This window comes from Pleuronectes platessa, chromosome 9 (genome assembly GCF_947347685.1).
Source record: "Pleuronectes platessa chromosome 9, fPlePla1.1, whole genome shotgun sequence".
NCBI classification, from domain to species: Eukaryota; Metazoa; Chordata; class Actinopteri; order Pleuronectiformes; family Pleuronectidae; genus Pleuronectes; species Pleuronectes platessa.
The window spans coordinates 8112031-8134633 of NC_070634.1; the positions used below are offsets into that span (position 1 = coordinate 8112031).

Genomic DNA, 22603 nt, shown 5'->3' on the forward strand with positions numbered 1-22603 from the left:
TAACCAGCTGCTGGCTGCAGCTTTATTTTTTACAGAAGTTTACTGATCTTTTCAGCTTATGCAAATCAATTGATTTTAAAAACAGTGCCTGCTCTTAACTTGAATATTTGTTTTACTCTTACTTAATTAGTGTCATCAGCCTGTGTTTCATTTCCTACTTGTCATCTAATATGTTTTTATTTTAAATCTTTCCTCAGTGTTTTGCATTGTTCAGAGTCTCCGGATCCATCAGGTGACTCTAAAGCTCATCAGTGTTCGTTGTGTCACAACATGTTCAGCTCAGAATCAAGGTAAAATATATGATCAAATGGGATTTTATACACTGGCGCTGCAGAGCCTGCTTGACGGGGAACTTCTTGAACACACTGCTTCAGCCTGCCTTGACTTAACACACATATGTGTAGGAGCTGCCATAGATTCCTTTGCATAGCTTCTTCTTTTCCCTGCTGCAGCAGCATTTGCTCACTAACCTGCTTTGTATGGGTTAAATCAACCATCTCAACATACTGGTCATCCTTCACAAAACATGTTTGCTTCTCATAAATAGCTGCAGTTTCCACCTCTTTTATTTTGTAGGTTTGACCCAAGCCCCCAATTTTGTTCAATTTTACACCCACGCTCCAGCAGGAATAATGTCTGGTAAGTCTAGCTGAAGCAAGCTGATTTGCACCGGTGTCTTTACTTAATAATGGTTCTGTCAACCTAAGTCACTGAGACAAATCTCACCGTTCGGCCAAATCCAACAATGTGTTAAGAAAACAAGGGGAATATAATATTAAATAAAGAAAAATGGCTTATTTCTGACCCCAGAGTACTGCAGTATGTTACAGTTACATGTCGTTTGCCAACCAACGACATTACATTCTGTCCCTCAACCCACAGCTGTTATTTGTTTTTATGGATATTACTTTCAATTTAATTGTGTGAGTTATAAATCCATTTAATTTAGCTGACGCTTTTAACCAAAGCGACTTACAATAAGTGCCTTCAACCATGTAACCATGAAATGTAATAAATATATATCTGTAGTGAGAGTTCCTATCTCCTCTAGGTTTCTGAGTTAAATTACTGTAGGGATGGAGTGGACAGCATTACAACACGTTCGGCTCATGCATCTAATGAAATCTGCACCGCCCGGCCTTACAGGCCTAACCACTGCTAATGAATAGAATTATAAAACGAGAAAACAAAACCTGGGGCTTCCGTGCTATTATTTACTCTAAAACTAAAATGGTCTCCTTGGGAACTGTTTGACTGTCTCCCTGGTACTATGTGAGTTTGCTTTTTCTGTGTTAGAGCTTTGAGCAAGAACAAATGTGGGCCTTGGGTCCTAATCCCTGCTGCTAACAGAAGAGCTGTCTCCAAATATTGAATACATTAAGCTTTGTACTCGCAACAACTCTGCCCCTTGAGGCTCTCTGTCGCTCTCTCTGTCTTTTCTGTGTGGAGTAGTGAATGGTAATAATTACTCCAGCCATGTGTGAGCTGAGAGCATTAATGGGGCAGGATCTGTACTTTTCCAATGGACTTTTCTGAACAAGACGAAACCAGATGCGAAGCCTTTAGTGTGATGATTGTGAAAGGTCAGGTTGATCATTTTAAAACTAAAAGCCGGGATCTGGCATCTTGTGCAGTACAAACGGAGGCAATTTCAGAGAGAGTGAGTACTAATTAATTCGTACACGCTACACACACAAAAATGTATAAAACAAAACAAAAAGAAAACCAATATCTCCCAGTGAAAAAGCGGTGACACACATGTAGAAGACATTGACGAAGGAGTTTGTGGTGATAAGAGCTGACGACGGTGTCGGGGTGCTGATCACGTGATCTATGCAGCAGAGTTAATACGTCACTTCCACCTCTCGCCTGAATAATGCAGAGGATTTGTTGCTGCTGTGTTCGCGTCTGTGCAGAAAACCTCCTGCTGAGTTGTGCATGTGTGAAAGGCAAACTCGGTAAACTTTGGAAACCAATTCTTTTGATTATTCTACCCAGAGGTTGTGTCTGACAATGTCTCATATTTCTACACTGTCCCAGACTGGACAACCCAACTTGTTTCTAGAGAGGGCTTTTTGTGTCTTTATGTCACCTGAGGGCAGGCCATAAATTTCTACTACTCGCTTTGGAAGGGAAGGGGAGGGTGAGGTGAGGGGTACCCAGCTGGTCCCAATCTGCACCCACACTGCACCGTTTTATCTATCGTGTTGTTTTATGACACTTGGACTGAAAACCAGCTATTATCAAAGCAATCTGTGTGCGTGTCTGTGAACTGCAAACACACAGATCAGGGATGAAATCCACCACCTGGAGTCAGATCTCCAAAACAATGGATAAGCTGCTCGACGGCTTTGTCGTCATTGCTGCTGCACATTTCCCCATATACGTCGCCGTTGGTTTCTCAGCTGCAGCCTCGATCAATCCCATTAAAAATGTCACGAGGTGGAGATGTCAGCTGCTCCTGCTCTTTCTCCTGGTTATCCACTCACCATATTCCGTTATTGCTCCACCAGGCCATATCACCCACCTCTGAGATGTCCCAGATGGTGTCAGATTCTGAGGCCACACACACTCCCCTGGCTAGCCCCATCATACATTGACACTGTACTGGTCAGCCTGAAGGGTCTAGCACCCGAGGAGCGTGAGCTGGAGCCAGGGGTCGCAGGCTCCATGACAGTTACCCCAACGCTGTCAGATGATCCAAAGGACCAGCCCTCTAGGTTTCAGTGTGGAGCTCTACCCCAAATCCAGTTTTAAGATTTTTATATGGAATTTGACCATCTGCTCTTCTCATTTCTGCCCTGACTGACCGTCGTCATGTGATTTTCACCAAGCTACAGTTGTCGTAACCTGCGTTTTTTCCTGGCTGTGCATCACTCAGACATCAATCAATCAAAGAGTGTTATAAAGCTATAGAGCTCCAGAGAGAAACATGATCGAAACTTCAAATATAACAAGTGTGAACAATGGACTTGAACTTTTTTTTTTACGTTGCATTTTAACTTTGGTTACATCACCTAAAAAAGGCGATTGACACCCTTCCTGTTGCCTGTTGGCTGTTTAGCCAAATTAGACATGATCGGAGCTGGAGTTGATAAAAACCCTGGTCTACTGCAGAGTCACAATGATATGTATCTATTTCCCATTGCAGACAAAACCCAAATGTTAGTGGGTGTCAGTGAGTTTTTGACAAATGGAAAAGGGGTTAAAGGGATTTCAGTGGTGGTTGCTTATTAATCTTAGGGCACATTATCTTGTTGGCACTTCAGGGTGCTGCAGCACTCATTTTGGGAAGCACTGCAATTTACAGTGGTTATTTTGAACCATCAGTGTTTGGAGACATTCACTCCAACCATCATTACATTATTGGAGGTGTGAAATCTCCATTTCTCCCCCCTCTTTGCATGCATATGTTTTGATTCATGTGTGAATCGTGTGTGCGTCATTTGAGGTGGTAAAGGTGTGAATTAATGTAAAAGGTCAGTCTCACAGGTCAGCAGTGAGGATACAGCAGCATGCCTGTAAGGACATGCTGTGATATTAGTGCTGTATTCTTTGTCACGGCCGGGGGGAGGCTACAAAATCTCAGACACGCATTGGCAGGGACGGTGGTTAAGGTTTTGGTCCCTTTAGTTCTGACTTATCTCTGTCCCAGTGGAGAAGGAGGAAAAAAATCGGCCAGAAGTCTCATTCCTGCGGGCAATGAGCTATTTTTCCTTTTTTGTTATTTCCCGATGAAATGCCTGGAGTTTTATCAATAGCAAATGTAAGAAATTCACTGCATGTGTGTCTGGTATTTTTCGGTAGAGAGAGGCGAGCGAGGCACAGGGACACTACGGAGCGAGGGCACAAATGCCACAGTTTTGAAAGATTCAGTGGCGAAGAAGAAGAAGAGGAAGAAGAAGAAGTAGGCAAAGCACCAGGGAGAAAGCGTTAAAGCCCGAAATAGAAAGAAATCCCCATGCAGGTCTGTAACTAAAACAAACTCATGAGAAAAATAAGGAAAGACAACAGAAGTGATTATGTGATTCTTTGTCATCTATGTCCTCAACAGCAGCAGCAGATGTAGGAGGGATGATGGCGAGGGCCAATAGAAAGAGACCAGCAAAATGTTCTCTATGCACAGAGAGGAAATTAAAATCCGACCGACTTTTAGTCTAGACTTTCAATCTGTGTGACGAGAGAAACTGTCCTGAGGCAATTTTTTAGAATGTAAGAAAATAGCGCTGTCTCTAGCTGAATTACATAATTTCCTTTATCAGAGAAAGTAAAGAGAACTGTACATTGTATAAAATATGAATGTGATGTAATAGCTTTTAATGTATTGAGGTTTTTAAGATTTCTAAATGTTTTATTGCTTGTCGACTAGCTCTGGAGGAGGCTATGTGAACAGTGCTTCAAACTGGTTTTCTTTTACAATGACTTTATTGATCATTTAACCAAATATACCATCAGATATATTACACAGGCCGAAGCGTGACACATAGAACCACAGTAGACGGACCTCAGACCATCCACTGATACACAGAAACCAAGTCAGCTCTTTTTCTTAAAAGTAAGAAAATAAGTAAGGCCTCCACAATGTCAATTATTTTTTTTAACATGTTATGAACACATTGATCTTTTTTTTTTTTTTAATTTTCTTTGCAAGTGGTTTGATAAATTAGCCATAGCTTTTGAAATAAAATAAAAAATAAACTCAACACTGACGACAACTTGGTAACGTGTCCTCAGGTCAACAGATGATGACAACCACTGTCCGGAAAAACAGAATGGAGCCTGTATTTAAAGGCCATACCACAAACAAACAAAAAGAAACGTATTACAAGTGCTTGGATCAGTACTTTTATAGACACCCAACATTTACAGTCAAGAAATGTGAGTCCAACTTAACGCATACCCTAATATATAACTACTGGAATTGGCAATGTGTTGTGTCTTCTCTTGATCCACCCACACTCGCTGGATGATGTGCCAGAGAATGTCAAATGTCCCCTAAACAGATACCACCCCACATCCTTGTTAGAGGCGCCTCCGGCCTGGATTCTCCCGGCCCTGCGTTCTCCGAGGGACAAGTTAACCTCTGGTAACAATCCAGTCTTTTTGTTTTGTCCCCCTGCAAACTCCTGGCAAAGTCTCAGCTGTCCGTTCAGATTGTGAGATATCCGTAGAGCTACAGCACTATTCTAAGCTTCTCCCACACAGCAGGCTTATGGTGGTCGACCAGTCTAAAGCTCTGCCTTCCACGTTCCTTGGTCAGTGCTCGGAGTGCCGCTACAGCAGGCTGCCTGGCCAGGAGACGATGGTCAGGGTGATCCTGCCCCGCAGCTCCTTCAGAAGGCGCACCAACGCTGTGTGGGTCATCCCCCACGTGCTCTTCCCGTTCACCTCGAGTAGGATGTCCCCGCACCTACACAGAGGAAGATCCCCATTGAAACAATGAGCTTAATATAGGGTTATGTAAATGTACACAGGTCCGCTAAATACACAAACTGATTTCAGACATACACTGAGCTCCATATAATTTAATTAAATTATCTGGAGAGGACCTATTCCTGATAGGTCAGTGTCTGATTCCGTTGCAGTGGACATTCTCAGGATCCTTTCCTTTCATCGCCTGGTAAAAACTCTGGATTATGTCCGAATCAGCCTATGTAAGAATACAGCATATAGAGATTTATCGGAGGATTCACGTGAGCAAATGGGGCACATCAATCACGTTTCTAACACACAGAATGTATACACGTAGAAGCCATCGACAAATGTCAACTTGGAAAGACCAGAAGATTAGAGATTTTCTGTCAATAGGAGCCGATGCTGGTGTTGATAGAAACAAAAACAAGTGACCCTGCGTCCTGCATGCTGCACCCCCCCCGCCCCCCCCCCCCGTGTGAAAGCATCTGACCAGAGAATCTCCTGCTGCGTTCTCCATATACATGAAAGATAAACTTCGGAAAGGAAAATGTTTCAAGTATGTGTCTGAAATCAGCTTTAGAGTACAAAGAAATAATCTGATCCATATACACTATATTTTTTTTAATGATACCGTTATTTAGCAATTCAATTTTTTGAAGCTGGTCAATATAATTTTGCTCATGGGCAATAAGAGGTGATATAGGCTGAATACCTTATCCTGCCGTCATTGTAGGCTGGCGTCCCCTCCACGATGGAGCGGATAAAAAAGGATTGATTGCAGTTGACCTCCTCCTGACCTCCAACGATACTAAAGCCCAGGCTGCCCGAAGTGCTCCGCCGCAGGATGATGTCTTTGCAGCAGTAGAGATGCCTGCGTGAGCCAAGAGGGAGCTTTAAAACACTAATCTCTCAACTCCACCTTTAACGTACATGACATATACATATATAAATATATATATACACTGTGTATCCATACTGAGTGTGAACTGTAGCTAGGCTGATGAAACCAGCTCTGCTCAGGAGATAAAGGCCTGGTAGCTCTCATGAGCTGAATGATAAGGCTTTTCCTCTCAGAAGACGTGATCCAATGAGACTGATGGGACTTCTATGTCACCCTCATACAAAGAGCCCAGGGCTGAATGAAAATTTAATTCAAATCCTTTTAGTCGCTCCACTGGTCTAGACCACGTTCCCGTGGTCGTTTTCGTACTTAGTTGTAACTCAGAATCAATTGGAGGATGGAATTCCAGGATGAGCACATTTTTATTTCACTGTGAAGATAAATTCATATGCTAAAATCTGAGTGAAAGTTCTGAAAGAAAGTTGAGCTGATATAAGAGCAGTGAAAGTATAATGAGTATTCTCTCCCAGCTGGCTCTGTCAAAATGTTACCTGGCACCATCTGGCAGAGGTCAGAGGAACCAGTCTGGGGGTGTCAATTATACTGGGCACAAAAGTAGTAGGAGATAAGGTAGAAAAATGAATATGAAGTGGATTCAGGAATGCTCACCTGGGTAGCTGCAGCCATGACACCCACAGTGGGGAGTAGTCGTCATTGGGCAGCATACTCTTGGTGCTATCTGTGGGTGAGGGTGTGAGGCAAGGCGGCAACGTGCACTCCTGCAGGCTTTCCTCAGGGGGACGCATCTCTAAGACCTTGAGCACGACAGGAGAGGTGGTGTTTTTCAAGTTGGCCACGGCCTCGCCTCGCGTCACCCCCGTCAAATCCAGCCCGTTCACGTTTAGCAGGATGTCACCTGTGGGGTGAGAGAGTGGACAGCACAGCTCATCATCCACCCGGGTTGGCTGCCTCGATAATAAGCTTTTTTTTTTAAACTCACAGGACAGGGACTCATCATCTGCCTATTTAATATTCAACAGCTTCCCTGCTGGAACACAAAAGGGATAGAAACCAAGCGCCACCTGTGCATTAAAAAGGCTCCCGGTCATGAAAGTGGTGCACGAAAAACAGACAGCTCGGTCCAACACGCTAGTAAACAACTCGAAGGACACTGCATGGATTTGCAAATGCAAAATAATAGTTTTTAACAAACCACAACCAGATTTCATAACCAGACAAACAGAGACATCCTCTGCAGCTGGGCAGGGAGGGTAATGACAGGCTTAATATGGGGATATTTTAAGATGGATATGTGGGAGTTAGCAAATCTCTCACTCCCCTGCATGGAAAATGCATTATCGGATATAAAGATTGCTGCAATCACATCCAGTTATGTGTGATTTTGCTCCGATCAAGTACTCTACACAAATTCACAGTCGGCCCTGAGCACTGCGATGCTAATGTGTGTTTGTGTTTTTTGTTTAGGCGTGTTAGAGCCAATTTGTGGAGCGCTGAACCGCAGCAGCTCCTCCGAGTTTTCTGCTGGATGAATAACCTTCATAATGAAACACGAGTCAAGAGTGTTCATCAATCAGCATTTCTGTTATATACACAGTATTCATCACCAAATTGAAATCCATGACACCCCTGTGTTATGTGACAATCACACAGAACAAATACTACCTTCCACAGTGAGTAAATGTTTTCACAAAAATAATTTTTCATGGAACAAAACACTTCTTACAGTAAAAAAACGAGTCTGATAATTCCAGGATTAAGTGGAAAGGTTTTTAATAAAATGAAACAAGACATTCATTAGTGATTGACTTTACCTTTTCGAATGGAGCCCTCCTGTCCCACCACTCCATCCGAGTCCACGTTTGTGACGTAGATGGGGAGGTCCCACCCTCGGCTGGACATGCCCCCTGCCACCGTCATCCCCAGGGAGTCGTACGGCTCCTTCGTCAGAGTAACTGTCTTCTCGTAGCACGCGGGCTTCTGGCAAGAGTCCTTCACACAGGAAAGGTGGCAAATTAATAATGGCTGTTATCTCCAGTTTTGTAAGGCCGTGACCTTTCTCTGTAAAGTACATTGAGATAATGGACATTATGATTTGACATTATTTGAATATCACTGAACTGAAATGTCACTGAACTGAAATGTAAACAATTTTAAAGTCACATAGCACTTTTTTCTTTATGTCCCAATCTCTCCCTCTCTCTCTCTCTATATATATATATATATATATATTTATATACTCTATGGTCCAAATGTGTTGGTAAATGTACATATTTTGTCTTTCTATATGTATTCATATTCATATAAACACTACAACGCAAGACCAAAACATGACATGAACTCAACTGTTACACCAAGGGCACCTTCAGACTATATAAACTGATTAGATTTTACAGCAGCACATTTGCATATTAATAAGGACTGTTTTCTCTGGGACCTGCGATAGCCCCTTAATGTTTGGAGAATTCATATGAAAACCACCCGTGATGAGTGCTATAGGGAGTCCAATGACAGAGAGGTGATTGCTAATTAATGATTTACCTCATTAGCATAAGTGGTAATGTATATATATGGTGGTTATTAGAGTGGAACATCAGGCGGCTCAAGAGCCGTTTCATAATGTCTCCGCGTTTTATATAGAGAAACTGATTAATTCAGAGACGTCATGGTTTGGAGAACGAGGCTGTGAGTTAGATATTCCGGGTGAGTGTGTGTTGGATGGGGGAGGGCGAGGGAGCGCAATGAAAACACACGGACACATTGAGGTTGATGGGACGTAGTGTGCGCTGCTTTGTTAATGTGCTGCATTCACACGTTTCTGCAGCGCTCGCAGGGGGAGAGCACTTGTGGTCACGTGGTTCCGAATGTGGTGTCGCTGGGTAAACACCATCCACACGTAACTGCCTTCCAACGCAATATGAAGTAGGTTGTAGTGCAGTGTATTTAACATGTAATGGGGGCTACGATAGTGTCAGAGACTCATCTTATGTAACATTTGCCTCCAGCAATAAGTTTAGAGGTAAACTACCTAAGTAGTGGTGACATTAAACGGAGTCCTCTGACATGTACATATGTGTCAATACAGAAAACATCACCTGGGTGGCTTAGCCCTGCATTGCACTCCCGAGGTACAGAGAAACAGCTCCAGTAAAACTTAGTAATTGCAGTGATTCATTACATCGCATTTGTTTAAACATAAATAAGCCAAAGGTTATACCACAAGGTTTTGTTGGGGTTTATATGCTGGGCACAGTGACCTTTAATTAGGTGTTTTTTAAGCTGTTTTCAGGCATGTACTGAGGGACTGGATGTGCAAATATGCAAATGTCAGAGTAAGTTGCTGCCACCATTTCCCAAATTCCTCTGCAAGACCCCTTGTCGTGTTGTACACAAAAATGGGGCTTTGCAGCAGAAGTAATGTCCTGCCTCCTGCATGCGTTACCCAGACACCTCCACTCGCCTGAATGTTCAGGACATTTTCCTGTTGCTGTGAACATGTCTGACCCAAACAATCTCCTGTTTGGACCCAACGTTTGTAAGTTATTTTTATCTTTGGACGCAGCAACGCTAGCTGTTTCTGGTTCCTTGCTCTGGCATCGTGTTAACCCATCAGTTGTGAGAGCAGTGTCAATCAATCAAAGATATTTTTGTCACAACATTGAACTCTGTGAAGCCCGTAGTGTTTTGACTGGAGATACATTTTCTGGACAGTAATGTACAGAAGCTGACTTCGCCCGAGAAAAGCTGTTGCTGGAGGATGGCAGACGATACCCTTAATCCTGCAGGGTGACGGGATGTTCTTTCTTTGTGGTGAAAGATGGCTGATATGAATGCAACAGCTCTGTGCTAGCAGAAGACAGTCTGCTGTACTGCCTGAATGACATGCTTTGATGGGAGAATAATAGTCTACCTCCATGGATCATTTGCACCTGAAAGGGAATATTTATCAGGAGAAGGGGAGACGGGGGAACAAAGCTTTTCTCTGTGTATCTGTATGCGCTGCTCACCAGTAGTGTTTGCTCGATATCCACGGGGGAATATGGGGGGGGACCATCCATGCCCCACGGAGCTTCTTGTAAGATGTCTGGTGTTGGCAGGCAGATCTGACGAGACACTATGAAGTGGACGCCCTCCTCGCTTGCCTGGAGACCGTTCAGAGACAACAGAGATCAGACATGAGTGCCAAATGATACTGAGACAATAAGCATTCTTTCAAGTTCACCAATCTTATGTCTGCCTGGTATTTTAAGGCTACAGCCTTTCCAGTCTTAATATTAAGCTACACATAACTGGATAATGGATAAAGTCACAGTGAACGGAGTGGCATCAGTCTTCTCATCAAACTCTCTGCCAGAAAGCAAATACAAGCAAGTACGTTTACCAGAAATATTTAATTTAAAGTGGTCATTGCAGCATTACAGATACAAAATTATTCACGTATATCATTAGACATAAAGTCTCAGTATGAAAGTATGATATTTTCAGTTTGGGTGACTCAGCCCTTCAACAAAAATATCAAGGAAAATTTAAATTCACTGCCACCAATTAGTGGCCTATTTTGCAATTCAAAGACCCACCGCTGAACTTGCCAGTCCCACTTTCATTCACACATTTAAATCAAAGTGCTCCAGCAGACCCACAGATGAGTTGGCTGCCCCCCCTCCCCTCCCCTTTCTCATTTCTCTGAGGTTTCCCCTGGTCTCGGCTGCACAGAGCTGACTCCTGAATTAGCCAGCTACAGCCCATTATTGCCCTAGTTGGACTAATTTAATTTCTTCCCTGCCAGTTCTTAATCTCTGACAGAGCGTGCCGTCTCTGAGAGGCCATCTTGGCTCCTCAGAGATTCACAAGAGCCAGTCAGACTGCTCAGACAGGAACTGCGGGCCGAGAGACTCGGCACAGTCGGCCACAAACATTCTGCAATTAACCATGATTAGCAACAAACACACCACCATTGACTGGCATCAACCAGGAACCAGAGGCAGCTGCATGGTCCACTCCATGAGGGAATCGCCACAATTAAATACCATTAACTGCAGTGAGTGCAGACACAACAGCACAGTACAACACAATTAGCCCAAATCATCACAATTATCTGTAATACCTCCGAGACCCCGGGTAAGAACAGAGCCCAGTGTTGTTTGTAGTCTGTAACAACATGCAGACTTATTTGAGTGTCACAACTATGAACTTTCCATAAAATGCTCAGACCTGCTGTCTTAGTTAAATCGATTCATTTAAAGGAGGACCGACTTTCCCTTGACCTCTGCTGACCGACCTGGATAAGCAGAGCAGCGTGTTCTGGTGCTCCATAGCGTAGATCGTGCCCGTTGATGGCCAGCACGCGGTCACCAACACACAACTGTCCGTCACGAGCTGCCAGGCCGCCCTCCAGCAGGTGAAAGATGAAGACTCCGTGCTCCTCTGGCCGCCTCACTAGCTTAATGCCCAGCTGCTCCTCTGGTGTGCTTTTATTCAGGACCACATGGATGCTGTCATCCCTCAAGGGATGCTGGGGTATTCCATGAGATGGGTGACCCCCGGCGCCATCGTGGCCGTGCCCATGCAGGTGGCTGTGTGAGTGCGAGCGGTAGCGGTGGCGCTGCTCTCGGAGCACGGTTAGGCGGAGGAGCTGGCACGGCTGCTTGAGGGTCGCCACGGCGTAGCAGTGGGGTACATTGCTGATGTCGATGCCATTCACCTGAGAGAGGAGGAAATAAATGACCACATTGATTCCTTCTTATTGAAATGGGATACAACTGTAATTACATCTGCCAAGGAGGTTTTGTTGTTATTGGTGTTTGTTTGTTTATTTATTAGCGTGATAACTCATAAATGTATCAATACCTTCAGGATCATGTCCCCGGGCAGCAGACGTCCGTCCCGTGCAATGACACCTTCTCTGTAGATGTCCTGGATGAGGACGCGGACCAAGGGGGTCTCATTGCCGCCGACAGTGCTGATAGCCAGCGGATCTGAGGGATCCATCCGCGTGATCTTAATACTGGTAAGTTCTCCATCAGGGATCAGGTGATGGAGCTGAGGAAGAGCCAGCACTAAACAAGAAGATACGAGAGAAAGGAAAAAGCTGATCATTATCTCACCGCATAATGACAAGAGAAACTACATTTGAAGAACCGCCAAGTAAAACAGGAGAGGAAGTAGGAGATGAAGTGAGTGTTGCAGAGTGAGAGAGGGACACATAGAGGGGGAGAGATTGTGTTGGAGAGGATCAGCGCTGAAACCAGCTGTCCCTACTCCCTCAGGTTAGTTAAACAAACTTGTACAAGCCAAAAGGGAATATTTACTTGGCTGATTATACCGGTTGATGTTTTAGTGATTAGTCATATACATCTGTATCAAGTATGCTTGGGAAAACCCGCAATTTCACATTTCCACAGTTATTACTTGGGTGGGGATGCAACTAAAGCCATAATACACACAAGCTTTTTTTTTTTATAGTTCAACCAGTGCACTACAACAATGTTAAATAGAAATGTGTTTTCTAGTTTTTCTTATTACAATATATCTATCCGAGGTTTTGAACTGCTGTCACAGCATGATATAAACAATTTTAAATGGCATTTGCAGCTAATTCTTTAAACTAAACGCAATCAATAGACCAGATTTTTCTTCTACAATCAATACAGGATTTAATTAGAAGAATATTTCTCTAAGCATACGGCCCTCATGTTTCTGAGAAACGTTTACTTGTCTGCCAGTTCTATCACCTTCTCGTGCACGCGCCCCCGTCACGCTCAGTGGTGAATTCCGCTTACCACTGGAATGACACATCCTGGACTGGCCTATGTGGAAGTGGGTGGGGATCTTTCTGACGGTTTTGGCCAACAGCCTTTGCCAATAAATTATAGAGAAGGTTTTTATTGCATTTCTTTTTCTTTGGTTATGAGAAATCTCTCCCTTTCCCTGATCCTCAGTGGTCTCCCTCCCCCTGAGTCTCTCACTCCGTAGCCTCAGTCGTCGTTTCTACTCACGCTGCACTTTCTCCATTCCAAAGTCAATATTTTGTCTTTATCACAGCAGATTGCTCCAAGGGTGGAGAGCACATTACCACAGAGATCTGCAGCTATTATGTAACCCCTCCATCTCTCCATCCCACAGCCTTTCAACCTCTGTCTCATCCTGTCATTTCTCTTTATTGTCCACCCTCCTTCGTCCACGAGGACATTACTCTGCCTTTATTTTTTTCCTCAATTAATTTTTAATGTATCTGCTAACCCTTCCCTCCATTTTTTCCTGTATGGATCAGTCCACACATTGAAGACCATTTAATATAGCAGCTGATCAGAGTGTACCTCACTCTCCATCCTCTCTGCCTATCTTGGTGTCTTCGGCAGCAGGCAACGCAATGAATATTTAATCTATCCTCTCAGCCTCCACAGTGATGGCCACAGAGAATAATCTAGTCCCTGATCGTTCGTCATCCTTCATTCTTACGCAATACCACATTCCTTCTCCTCTTCTCATCATGCTGCACTTGTACTTCCAACATTAAGCGCTTGGATACTTGGCTGTATTCCCGAATACTTTACCATACCATGAGGGTCCTGCTGTGGATATTACATTAAATATCTCTCAAGCATATTTTCTCTTCCACATAAAATCCTATGGATCTAACATGTCAAGAACACGGCTCCCTCCGTGGACTACTCCATCTACTTGGTGCACACCTGTTGACCCCAACTGGAGGGAGAAGGGGAGGAGATAGAAGGGAGGATGAGGTGGAGAAGAAGAGATTGGAGAGAGAATGGAGAGGATGAAAACGAGGGATGGAGGATGTCATCAGCCATCTCCAGTGACCCGCCCTGTCCAGAGTGCCTGAGGCTACCACTCTCCCTCCTGACCCGTCTGTAGTGATGCACCAGTGGACTTACGCAATCTGCCACTGAATTATTAAAGAAACATATGCTACTGTTACGCTGTGGGCTCCAAGCTGTGTCCCCATCCTTGTACAGCCAAGGTAACATTGCACATACACACATTTAGAAGGACGCACGCATGTTCAGCACTCTCTCTCTCTCTCTGTCTCTCTCTCTTTGTGTCTCTCTCGTATCCTCTTCTAAGACTGTAAAGTGCAGACTCAGCAGTGACATCCCCTAATCAAGAAACATCACAAAAAGTAAGAGAACAGATGTGTAGAGCTCGATCCATACCTTCCTGTGGAATTCCAGTGGAATTCCTGGCATTGTCTCTCTCCTCGGACGTCTCATTGCTCACTGCGTTGCCACTCTTGGTCCTCCGCAGGACACTGAATGCCCGGTTCAACCTCCTGAAGGAGCGGCTCCTCACAGAAGATCGGTCAAAATTTCTGACTGCAATGGAGACATGGGAGAGAGAGAAAGGCACTTTATAGATTACCTCAGCCTCAACATGCCCGGACATGTCTGGATCTGCCTCCTCACAGCCAATGACATGCCTGTTCAGGCTTTAAAGACCATTAGGACTGAAAAACTCCTGAATGGAAAAACCTCATAAGATCTGTTCAGGTAAGGATATTAAATACCTGTATGATCCCGTCTGAATAATATAACCATGAGTTTTAAGGTTTACTTGATGCCAAAACATTGTGTTTTTGAAATATGATTTTGCTACTTTGGTCAATTTTCAGCTGTCTGTTGATGTAATGATATGAAGCACTGTTTTTACAAGTGGGTCTTTTGTCTCTTTATATTCTGTCAGTTTAATGCTCTTCTCCTGATTGGCAGTTGGTAGTGCGATATAATAGCAACGCACCCACATAGGCTGTGAATAATATAACTTGTAGTAAGTAAATATCATGGATGTACTGAGTTGGCTATAACTCAAGTGACATTAATTCCTCATACCTACATACCCAGCATATTTGTCAATAAAAATTATCAATCCATCCATCCATCCATCCATCCAGCCATCCATAAATCCAGTATCTATGATGCTTGTCCTTTAAGGGTCACAGGGTAGCTGTGGCCGATAATAACACGTATAGCTCCACGAGCAACCCTCCTATGCAAAGGAACGTGACTCATTAGCCTGAATAAATATAACTGATAAAAAAGCAGTGATATTTGTCGTAGATGGCAGTAATGCATCTTGACATTGGTTGCCACCTGCCAATACACCGATCAAAGAAGAAGGAGAAGTAAAAGCGATGATATTCGTAAAGACAGAACTAAAGAAATTGGGCTGTATGTAAAGTAACTTTTTTAAAGAAGGCACCACACGGTAAAAGCTGAGCCTGCTTTTTTGGTCAGAAAGTTCTTTTGTGTCTTTTCCTGGAGCACGTCGTAGCAGGATCTGATGTGTCATCGCAATGGTCTCACTGAAACGAAGGAGGAGTTTTTGGCCTCGACTCAGCCTTTTGTTCAGAGGTTTATTTGTTGAGCAGCTTTCAGCTAGACCGAATAGAGCATCCTCTTTGTGGAGAGTGGAGCTGTTTTTAACCAGTGGCTGTTTGATTAATAAATCCAGTCTTTGCTGAGTTTAGTTACATGCTTGCATAACCACAGCAGTGATGTAACAAGCGGTGGACTCTAATGACCATGTCTAAAAAAGACCCTCCTAGAGAGACTCTCGTCTGGTACTTTGCATTTCTCAGAAAAAGACAGACGGGCAACAGGAGGCTGCAGTGGAGAGGCAGCCGCCGTGGCCCTGCTGCACTGAGCACAGGGCAGCGAGCCTCTGCAGCACCCCTCCCTCTCTTTGTGGGCTCGGGGAGATGCAAGGGCTCCTGACAGCCACATTACTCTTTAAAAGCCCCAGCCGCTTCTGGAGCTGACAGCTTGTTCAGCAGTAGTGGTGCTCGTGGTGGTGGTGGTGGGCACTCGGCCGGCCGAGCCTAATGTGCTGGCGCAGCGTCATTTGGTGTCCCCACTTCTCACGTTAGGGCGTGGGGGAAGCGATGGAGGGCCAGCGTAGAACACCCGTGACCGTTTCCTGGTTTCACAGGTGGGAGAGATCGAGGGAAAGCTGCGACCACGTCATCCGGTATTAACATACCTCTCCTTCCTTTTTTTCTTTTCTTGAGTACATAATGTACCTGCCCTCTCCGTGACTTTCTCTCTCTCTGCTTCTCTTCTGTTTTCCACAGAGAGACTTTATGGATTGGTGGAAAAAACAAGGCAGTATAGCTAATTGGCTGATAGGATTTCTATCAGAGATCATTAGGGGAAAACAAAGACTGTGTTCGAGGGTGAACAAGTGGCTGGGCTGTATGTGGAGAGTCTGCGGGCGTTAATGTACGTTTGGACATAGATCACTTGTATCAGGTTTTGACCGGGAGACTATGTAACTGTGACTAGAAAGCTCTCCACTCTCTATTGATTTTCAATCTGTCATTCTGGCTTAACACACACTCCCTCTAGCTGTCTCCCTCTCTCTCTCTCACTCGACAGATAACTTCAGGGTTACATCATGCAAGACCGAACTAACCACACACACAAACACACACAAGTACAAACATCCATTCGCCCACTCACACTCACTCTTCTTGGAGCTGCTGCGGGCGGCCAGGCTGGTCGTGCTGCCTGACTGGCTGTTCTCCTCCATGCTGGGGTCGAAGGCAGGGTTAACCAGACCCGGGTCATCAGACAGGAGGGCCACAGCGGCGGAGGTGGGGCCATCGTTGGGCAGCGTGGCGATGGTGAGCTCCGATGTGCTGTCGGTGCATTCGCCCTCCTGCGAGCGTCGCTTCCTGTCGGCGGAGAGCCCATAGTGAGAGGCCCCTTTACACCTGCGCACAGAGGTCAGAAGGTCACTCTCAAACTCATATTACACAGTTGGCATGGTGCAATTAATACCCGACATGTTGATGAAATGGCGACGTTGACGATGTGACATAGCATGCTGACATCCTGTAATGAACTACATGTCGAAAAGGCCAAAAAACAAAAAGCTGCACCGCTTACCGCAGTAGAGTGACAGTCAACAAATTCATGTTAACATCGAAGGAAAAGGTCGTGTTCTTGAGAAATAATGTGAGCAGATTTCAGCATGTCCTCCAGCCTGAGGCTTCCTGCACGCCGACCTCTGTCTTCTACTGTGAGTCTGCCTCCACACAAAGGCTGCTTCTCTGACCTTAACACTCACACAGAACCTCTGCACCATACCATGCAACCGCAACAGCAAATGTTGGCGTATTATGTTTCCCACACAGCAGCTCGCTGAGAACGTAAGAGGATTGTCATATTTACACTCAAAAAGAAAAAGTGGCAGTTTCTGTTGCTTGAGCACCTTCTTCGTAAAAAAACTATATCTGGATCACGTTTAGGATGGCTGTTCTCTGCGGCATCGCCTGTGAGCGTCTGCGACAGATGATTGAACACCAATGTAAGAAAACACTCATTACTGGGCGGAGAGGGTTGGAAACTGACACAACATTTGAATATAAAACTGAGATCGTCTGAAACAAATTCCCAAGATGTAGGTGTCTTCTTGCTGTCAACATCACCACAACATTGACAAGGTCTCTCTCTCTTTCGTCTTTCTCTCTCTCTCCAGTATTTTGATTCACGCCATAAAAGGCTTTTCACACTGACAATATTAAGTCGGGAATGTTTCTTTGTGAATTAAAGATATCCCTAAAGAGCAGGGTATTGTACTGTTGGAGAATATTTTTCCTCCATCTGTAAGCCATAAAGGCTTTGAGCTGACGCTTCATCCGAGTCAGGAATAACACTGGCTTGTCTCTCCGGCTGTCTCTGCGGGGCCATCAGCACAAACATTAACTGGGTTTTAATGAGCTGGATCAAACCCAGGCTCTGCTTCAACAGTAGCCCAGAAAAAACAAGAGGGAGCAGCATCCTTTCTCCTGTGCTGTGAGATGGGCCGGGTACCACTGACTCTTATATAAGCGGTGGCCATGATTGCTGAGCCACAAAGGAAACAAGACTACAAGCTGGTGAGAGTCAGTGAGCTTCACACATCATCACATCACAAGATGGAGCCTCTTCAAAAACAGAGCTGTCCTGGTGGGTCCTACATTCTGTCCATATATATTTCACAGGGAGAATCTTCTCATCCTGAACTAGGCTTCACATCTCACAAGTCAGGCTCTCCTTTAGGTTCAGCTTTACCCAAAGCTGAAGAACCCGTTGATCCCACTGTGAGCTCTGTAACATAACACTGCCATACAGTGCATGTGTCTCTGCGTGTGTGTACCTGTGTGTGGGCAGTGCCCCTTCTGAGTTATTGTAGTTCATCGATTCAGTTAGCAAATTGAATGCTATCAAGCATGTCCGTGCACCAACACACCACTTAACTGAGTGAAGTGGTTGAATAGAGCAATATTTCAATCATCAGCAGAGGCGAGGGCAGCGCTGCAGCGTGGAAGGGGCAGAATCTTTCCTCGTGTCACTCAGCATCAATTAGAGGAATTGGAGCTGAATGCAGCATGAAGGCTGGTGCCCACACAACTGTCTTCAAGTGGCTGCAGAGATTATTAGCGGGAAAGGACGAGACACCTAGCCTGACGTTGTCAGACTCACAATTCTAGTCAGAATGTGAGTCTGAGACCGCTCCATTGGGCTGTGATTATGGGGCGTGTTTCAACTGACCAGGAAGTAAAATTCTTCTTCGCTCAATTGGATAGACCTACAACCAATCAGAGCAACGTAGTATGTGACGTATGCTAAGCAACGCATTGTGAGTTATTTACTGGGTTCACACCGGACGCTTCAGCGCAGCGCCAAGCCTTAAATAACAGCTGGCTCCCATCCACTCCCATGTTAAAACTTTGTGCCGGTCACACCGGAGGCTGAAGCACCGCGAGGCAGCCTTGGCGCAGCGCGGTGCTTCAGCCTCCGGTGTGACTGGCACAAAGCCGTGCAGCGATCTACTGGATCAACGGGTGATATTATTAGCGCTGCCCGTCGGTTCAGCGTCGCCTCAGTGTCCGTTGTGAACAGCCAAGCGCCGGGGCGATAGGTATTAGCGCGGTGCTTTGGCGTCTCCTCCACGTTCTGTGTTCGTCTTTCAAAATGAATGCGCTGTCGATGTCTTCTAAAACAGACTCAATGGCAGCATCTACACATCTCAGCTCGCCAGCGGCAGGCATGTTTGTTGAAAACGAATTCAACCCAAGGGCACTTTGATGACGTGGTTGATTACGTTACCGTTGATCATCTGTCAATCATCGTATAAAGCCCGCCCTGACAATCTGATTGGCCCGGTCGGGCATAATTTTTTCCCAACGGAGCGACTCCAGACCGAACCGCCCGACCTAAAATGTTGTGGGCGGGGCTAAGTTCGTCTGGCATCCAGGCTACGAGACACCCCAAACAGATGCATGTGCATACACACACGTTTGCTAAGCTGTCTTTATCAGGACTTAACATTCACTTTCATTTATTGTGGTGAGCACAAGCAAAATGTATTCCTAACCTTTACCTTTAATGGTTAACCCTAACCCTACCCTAACCACTATTCACATCTTAGCCCCGACCTTAACCAGGAGCTCCGACATGGTGTTTTACCTCATTAAGACTGAGCTTTGGTCCTATTAAGGTCTACTGGTCCTAAGAAGGTCAGTGTTTATACAGGAAAAGGTCCTTAACATGGAACAAAACTGACTCTTACCTAAAGCTTATCCTAACCAACTTTAAGACCAAGCCTAAACCCTCAGAAGGGCCAAATTGTCCTCACTTTCCCATAAATGTCCTCACTTCATAATGTCAACAAAATGGTCCTCAAAAAGTACACACACAAACACACACACACACACCTTTGATAGGTTCTCAGACGGCACTACTGGTCTACTGACTACATGGAGTTGAAAACTTAAGACAACATTCCCCTGTTTCGTCGAGAGTAGTGGAAAATGAGAAACCACAGTCAGTTAGTGGAGATGGGAAAACACTGTTGAATACAGATTCGTTCAGTTAAATAAATCTTACAGACCACCCAACATTTTTGGTTTCCAGGTATTAATTAATGCACACTGCTCAAATAATTTGAGTCAGAGTTGCTCTCTGACTCTGCAGGGTCTTACAGTCTTTATTTCTCTGAGTGAAAATTATTTAAAAAATGAATTAAATGTATATTTGGAGCTGTCCCACCTATAGGGATAAGTCATAGAAAAGCATAAAGGCCATCGCAGCGCAGAGTCTGTGATGCAGCAGCAGCACAGCCATTGTTTATTGTGGTACTGGTTTATTAGAAGGTTTGTCTCCCTGTAATTAAAATCTCCTTCCTCTGGGGGAATAGGAGATGCCTTAAAGACATATTTCAGCTGCTTAGACTTTTAATGTTTAAGGGCATAGTGTGTGCTGGCTGAGGTTACAGGCAGGCAAGCATGACAGAAAGCCCTTGTCTTCCTCACCAGGGTGGTCTTGGAGCTTTGAGAGCAGAGGTAAGCGAGCCAATTAAGTCTGCACGCAGCGGAGGTGAAGCGCTCGCAAAGACTTCCACTTCTGCTCACTTTCCCTTCTTATTTTCATCCTCCCTCTCTTTCTCTCTCGCAAAACAAACATTATTTTTTGTGTGCAAAGATGGACGTCTGAGTGCTTATGAAAAGCTGTCCTTTGCATAAGCATCGAAGCATCGTTTTTTTCAGGGGATGATCACTGAGCTTAGAGGATGCTCATTAGCGCTGCAGTATCCTTGTCTTGGTCAGCACAGCCTCGGTTATCACATCATCTCTCTAAACCCCGGGATCTGTGGCGCGATAAGGAGCAAAGACACCAAAACATGCTTAGCACTCCTCCATGTCCTCCTCCTCCTCCTCCTCTCCTGCACGTTCTCTCCAGCTCAATAACGATATACCCATGGTGCTCGCAGTGACACGGTGGTCGTGCGGAGGCCACCCTGGCTGTGACACAAACAGCCTTGTTCTTGCGATGTGAAATAAACACCAGCTCACGACTCATCAAAGCCTGTGAGATTCTCCAATCCTCTTTAGGGGTGAGTGGATTATCCTTACTAACCCAAATACCCTCTCCGCTCCCTGACTGCCACCAACATTGTGTTGGGCCACACTCTGCACACAGTCCAAATTACCTCCAATTCCAGGTCAGACAGTCAGATCCAGAACCTGTGCTCTGTCTGGGTGCACATATTCAGGTGCTGCGGACGTGTTGCACACTGTAATCTTCTAACTGGCTTGGAATCTGAAGTGTCTCTGTGGGGTGTAGCTGGCTGACCTCTGCATGATCCGCAGCTTGAGTCGACAGATCTTTTACTCTCCACTGTCAGATAATGAATGTTGTGATTTGGAACTACACAAATAAAATGAAATCTCCTATACTGACTTATTCATTTGAAAGCATCACCACACATTAGATTCAGACTCTGGCAGACAATATTCAGATTTTCTTAAAGAATACACCAGAAACCCCAGACAGTGTCTTCACAGTGTACCTGGTGGTAGCCGGCAGGTTTTCTTTCTCATGGACTAATGTTTAGAAAGTGTGTGTGACATGTGGGAGGTTTCCTCGTGTGAAAAAAGAACGTGGGAAGATCTTAAAAGTGAGAGAATGTGTGTGAAAGTTTATTCTTCGAGGAGCAATGAACATGGGAATTCACAGACACAGTTGCTGCAATATTCAATGACTTATTAGTCATCTGTTAGATTAAGCACAAAATATCCTAACCCCAACTCCGTCTTCATTTGAGAAAACTTTTTTCAATTATTCCCACCTCTAACAAATTTCCCAGGTCTCTCGAATAATGCAAGAAAAACAATCTTGCCCGGCTTTACTCATCATCTAATCCAGCTGATACTGGAATGGAGTTCATGAGAGAAGATTGTCTGTCCAGAATAGCCTTTGGCTAAGTCCCATTAAGGAGTAACTTGCTCTACACCAGTCTGAGCAGGGGAAACAACAACCAAAGGAAGCACCTGTGGCCCCTAAAGGCCAATGTATGCTTCTGCGTTTTGACGGACACGGACAGATAGGACCGCCCTCTCCAACGTGGAACGCCCTCTCCGTGCCTCTCCGAGGCTCCTCGGAGAGCTTTTCGTGCCGCGCTCATTTTTCTAACTATACGTCGAAATGACGGACAGCCCACGGATACCACTTGGCTGTGATTGGTCCGCTAACGCCAGCATTTCGGAATGGAAACTTCCTGTTCCATTCCCTACATCACAATAAACCAAAATCACAACTACGACTCTATGATTAATGTGACAAGTGTGTCCGACTGACGGTGGCTGGTTAGAGCACTTACAGCATGTGTGTACGGTCACATACGGTTATAACGAACTTTGATAACGGGGGTAGCGGGCTAGCCACCATGCTAACTGCGGTGGGAACAGCGCAAAAACCCGCTGACTTTAATCCCACGGCTCTCATGACACTGTTTCTCAAACACCGTCAGGTTAGAAGCAAACACTTG

At 44.9% G+C, this 22603-nt stretch overlaps 1 protein-coding gene across 2 annotated transcripts in view; it reads right to left on the bottom strand.

Annotated features, from left to right (window-relative positions):
• Nucleotides 1–4406: 4406 nt before the first annotated feature.
• The window catches only part of lnx1 (ligand of numb-protein X 1), a 34883-nt gene continuing 16686 nt past the window's right edge, over nt 4407–22603 (bottom strand). Inside the window, exons 3-11 of one of the 2 annotated variants that reach the window (XM_053431172.1) lie at nt 16756–17003; nt 14449–14607; nt 12122–12330; nt 11553–11975; nt 10282–10416; nt 8089–8266; nt 6926–7172; nt 6128–6286; nt 4407–5410 (exon numbers count right to left, since the gene is read on the bottom strand). In XM_053431172.1, the coding sequence (XP_053287147.1) occupies nt 5275–5410; nt 6128–6286; nt 6926–7172; nt 8089–8266; nt 10282–10416; nt 11553–11975; nt 12122–12330; nt 14449–14607; nt 16756–17003 (1894 nt within the window). In that variant the 3' untranslated portion in view covers nt 4407–5274. Of the gene's footprint in view, nt 5411–6127; nt 6287–6925; nt 7173–8088; nt 8267–10281; nt 10417–11552; nt 11976–12121; nt 12331–14448; nt 14608–16749; nt 17004–22603 lie in introns of both variants that reach the window. The other variant, XM_053431171.1, reaches the window with a different exon arrangement.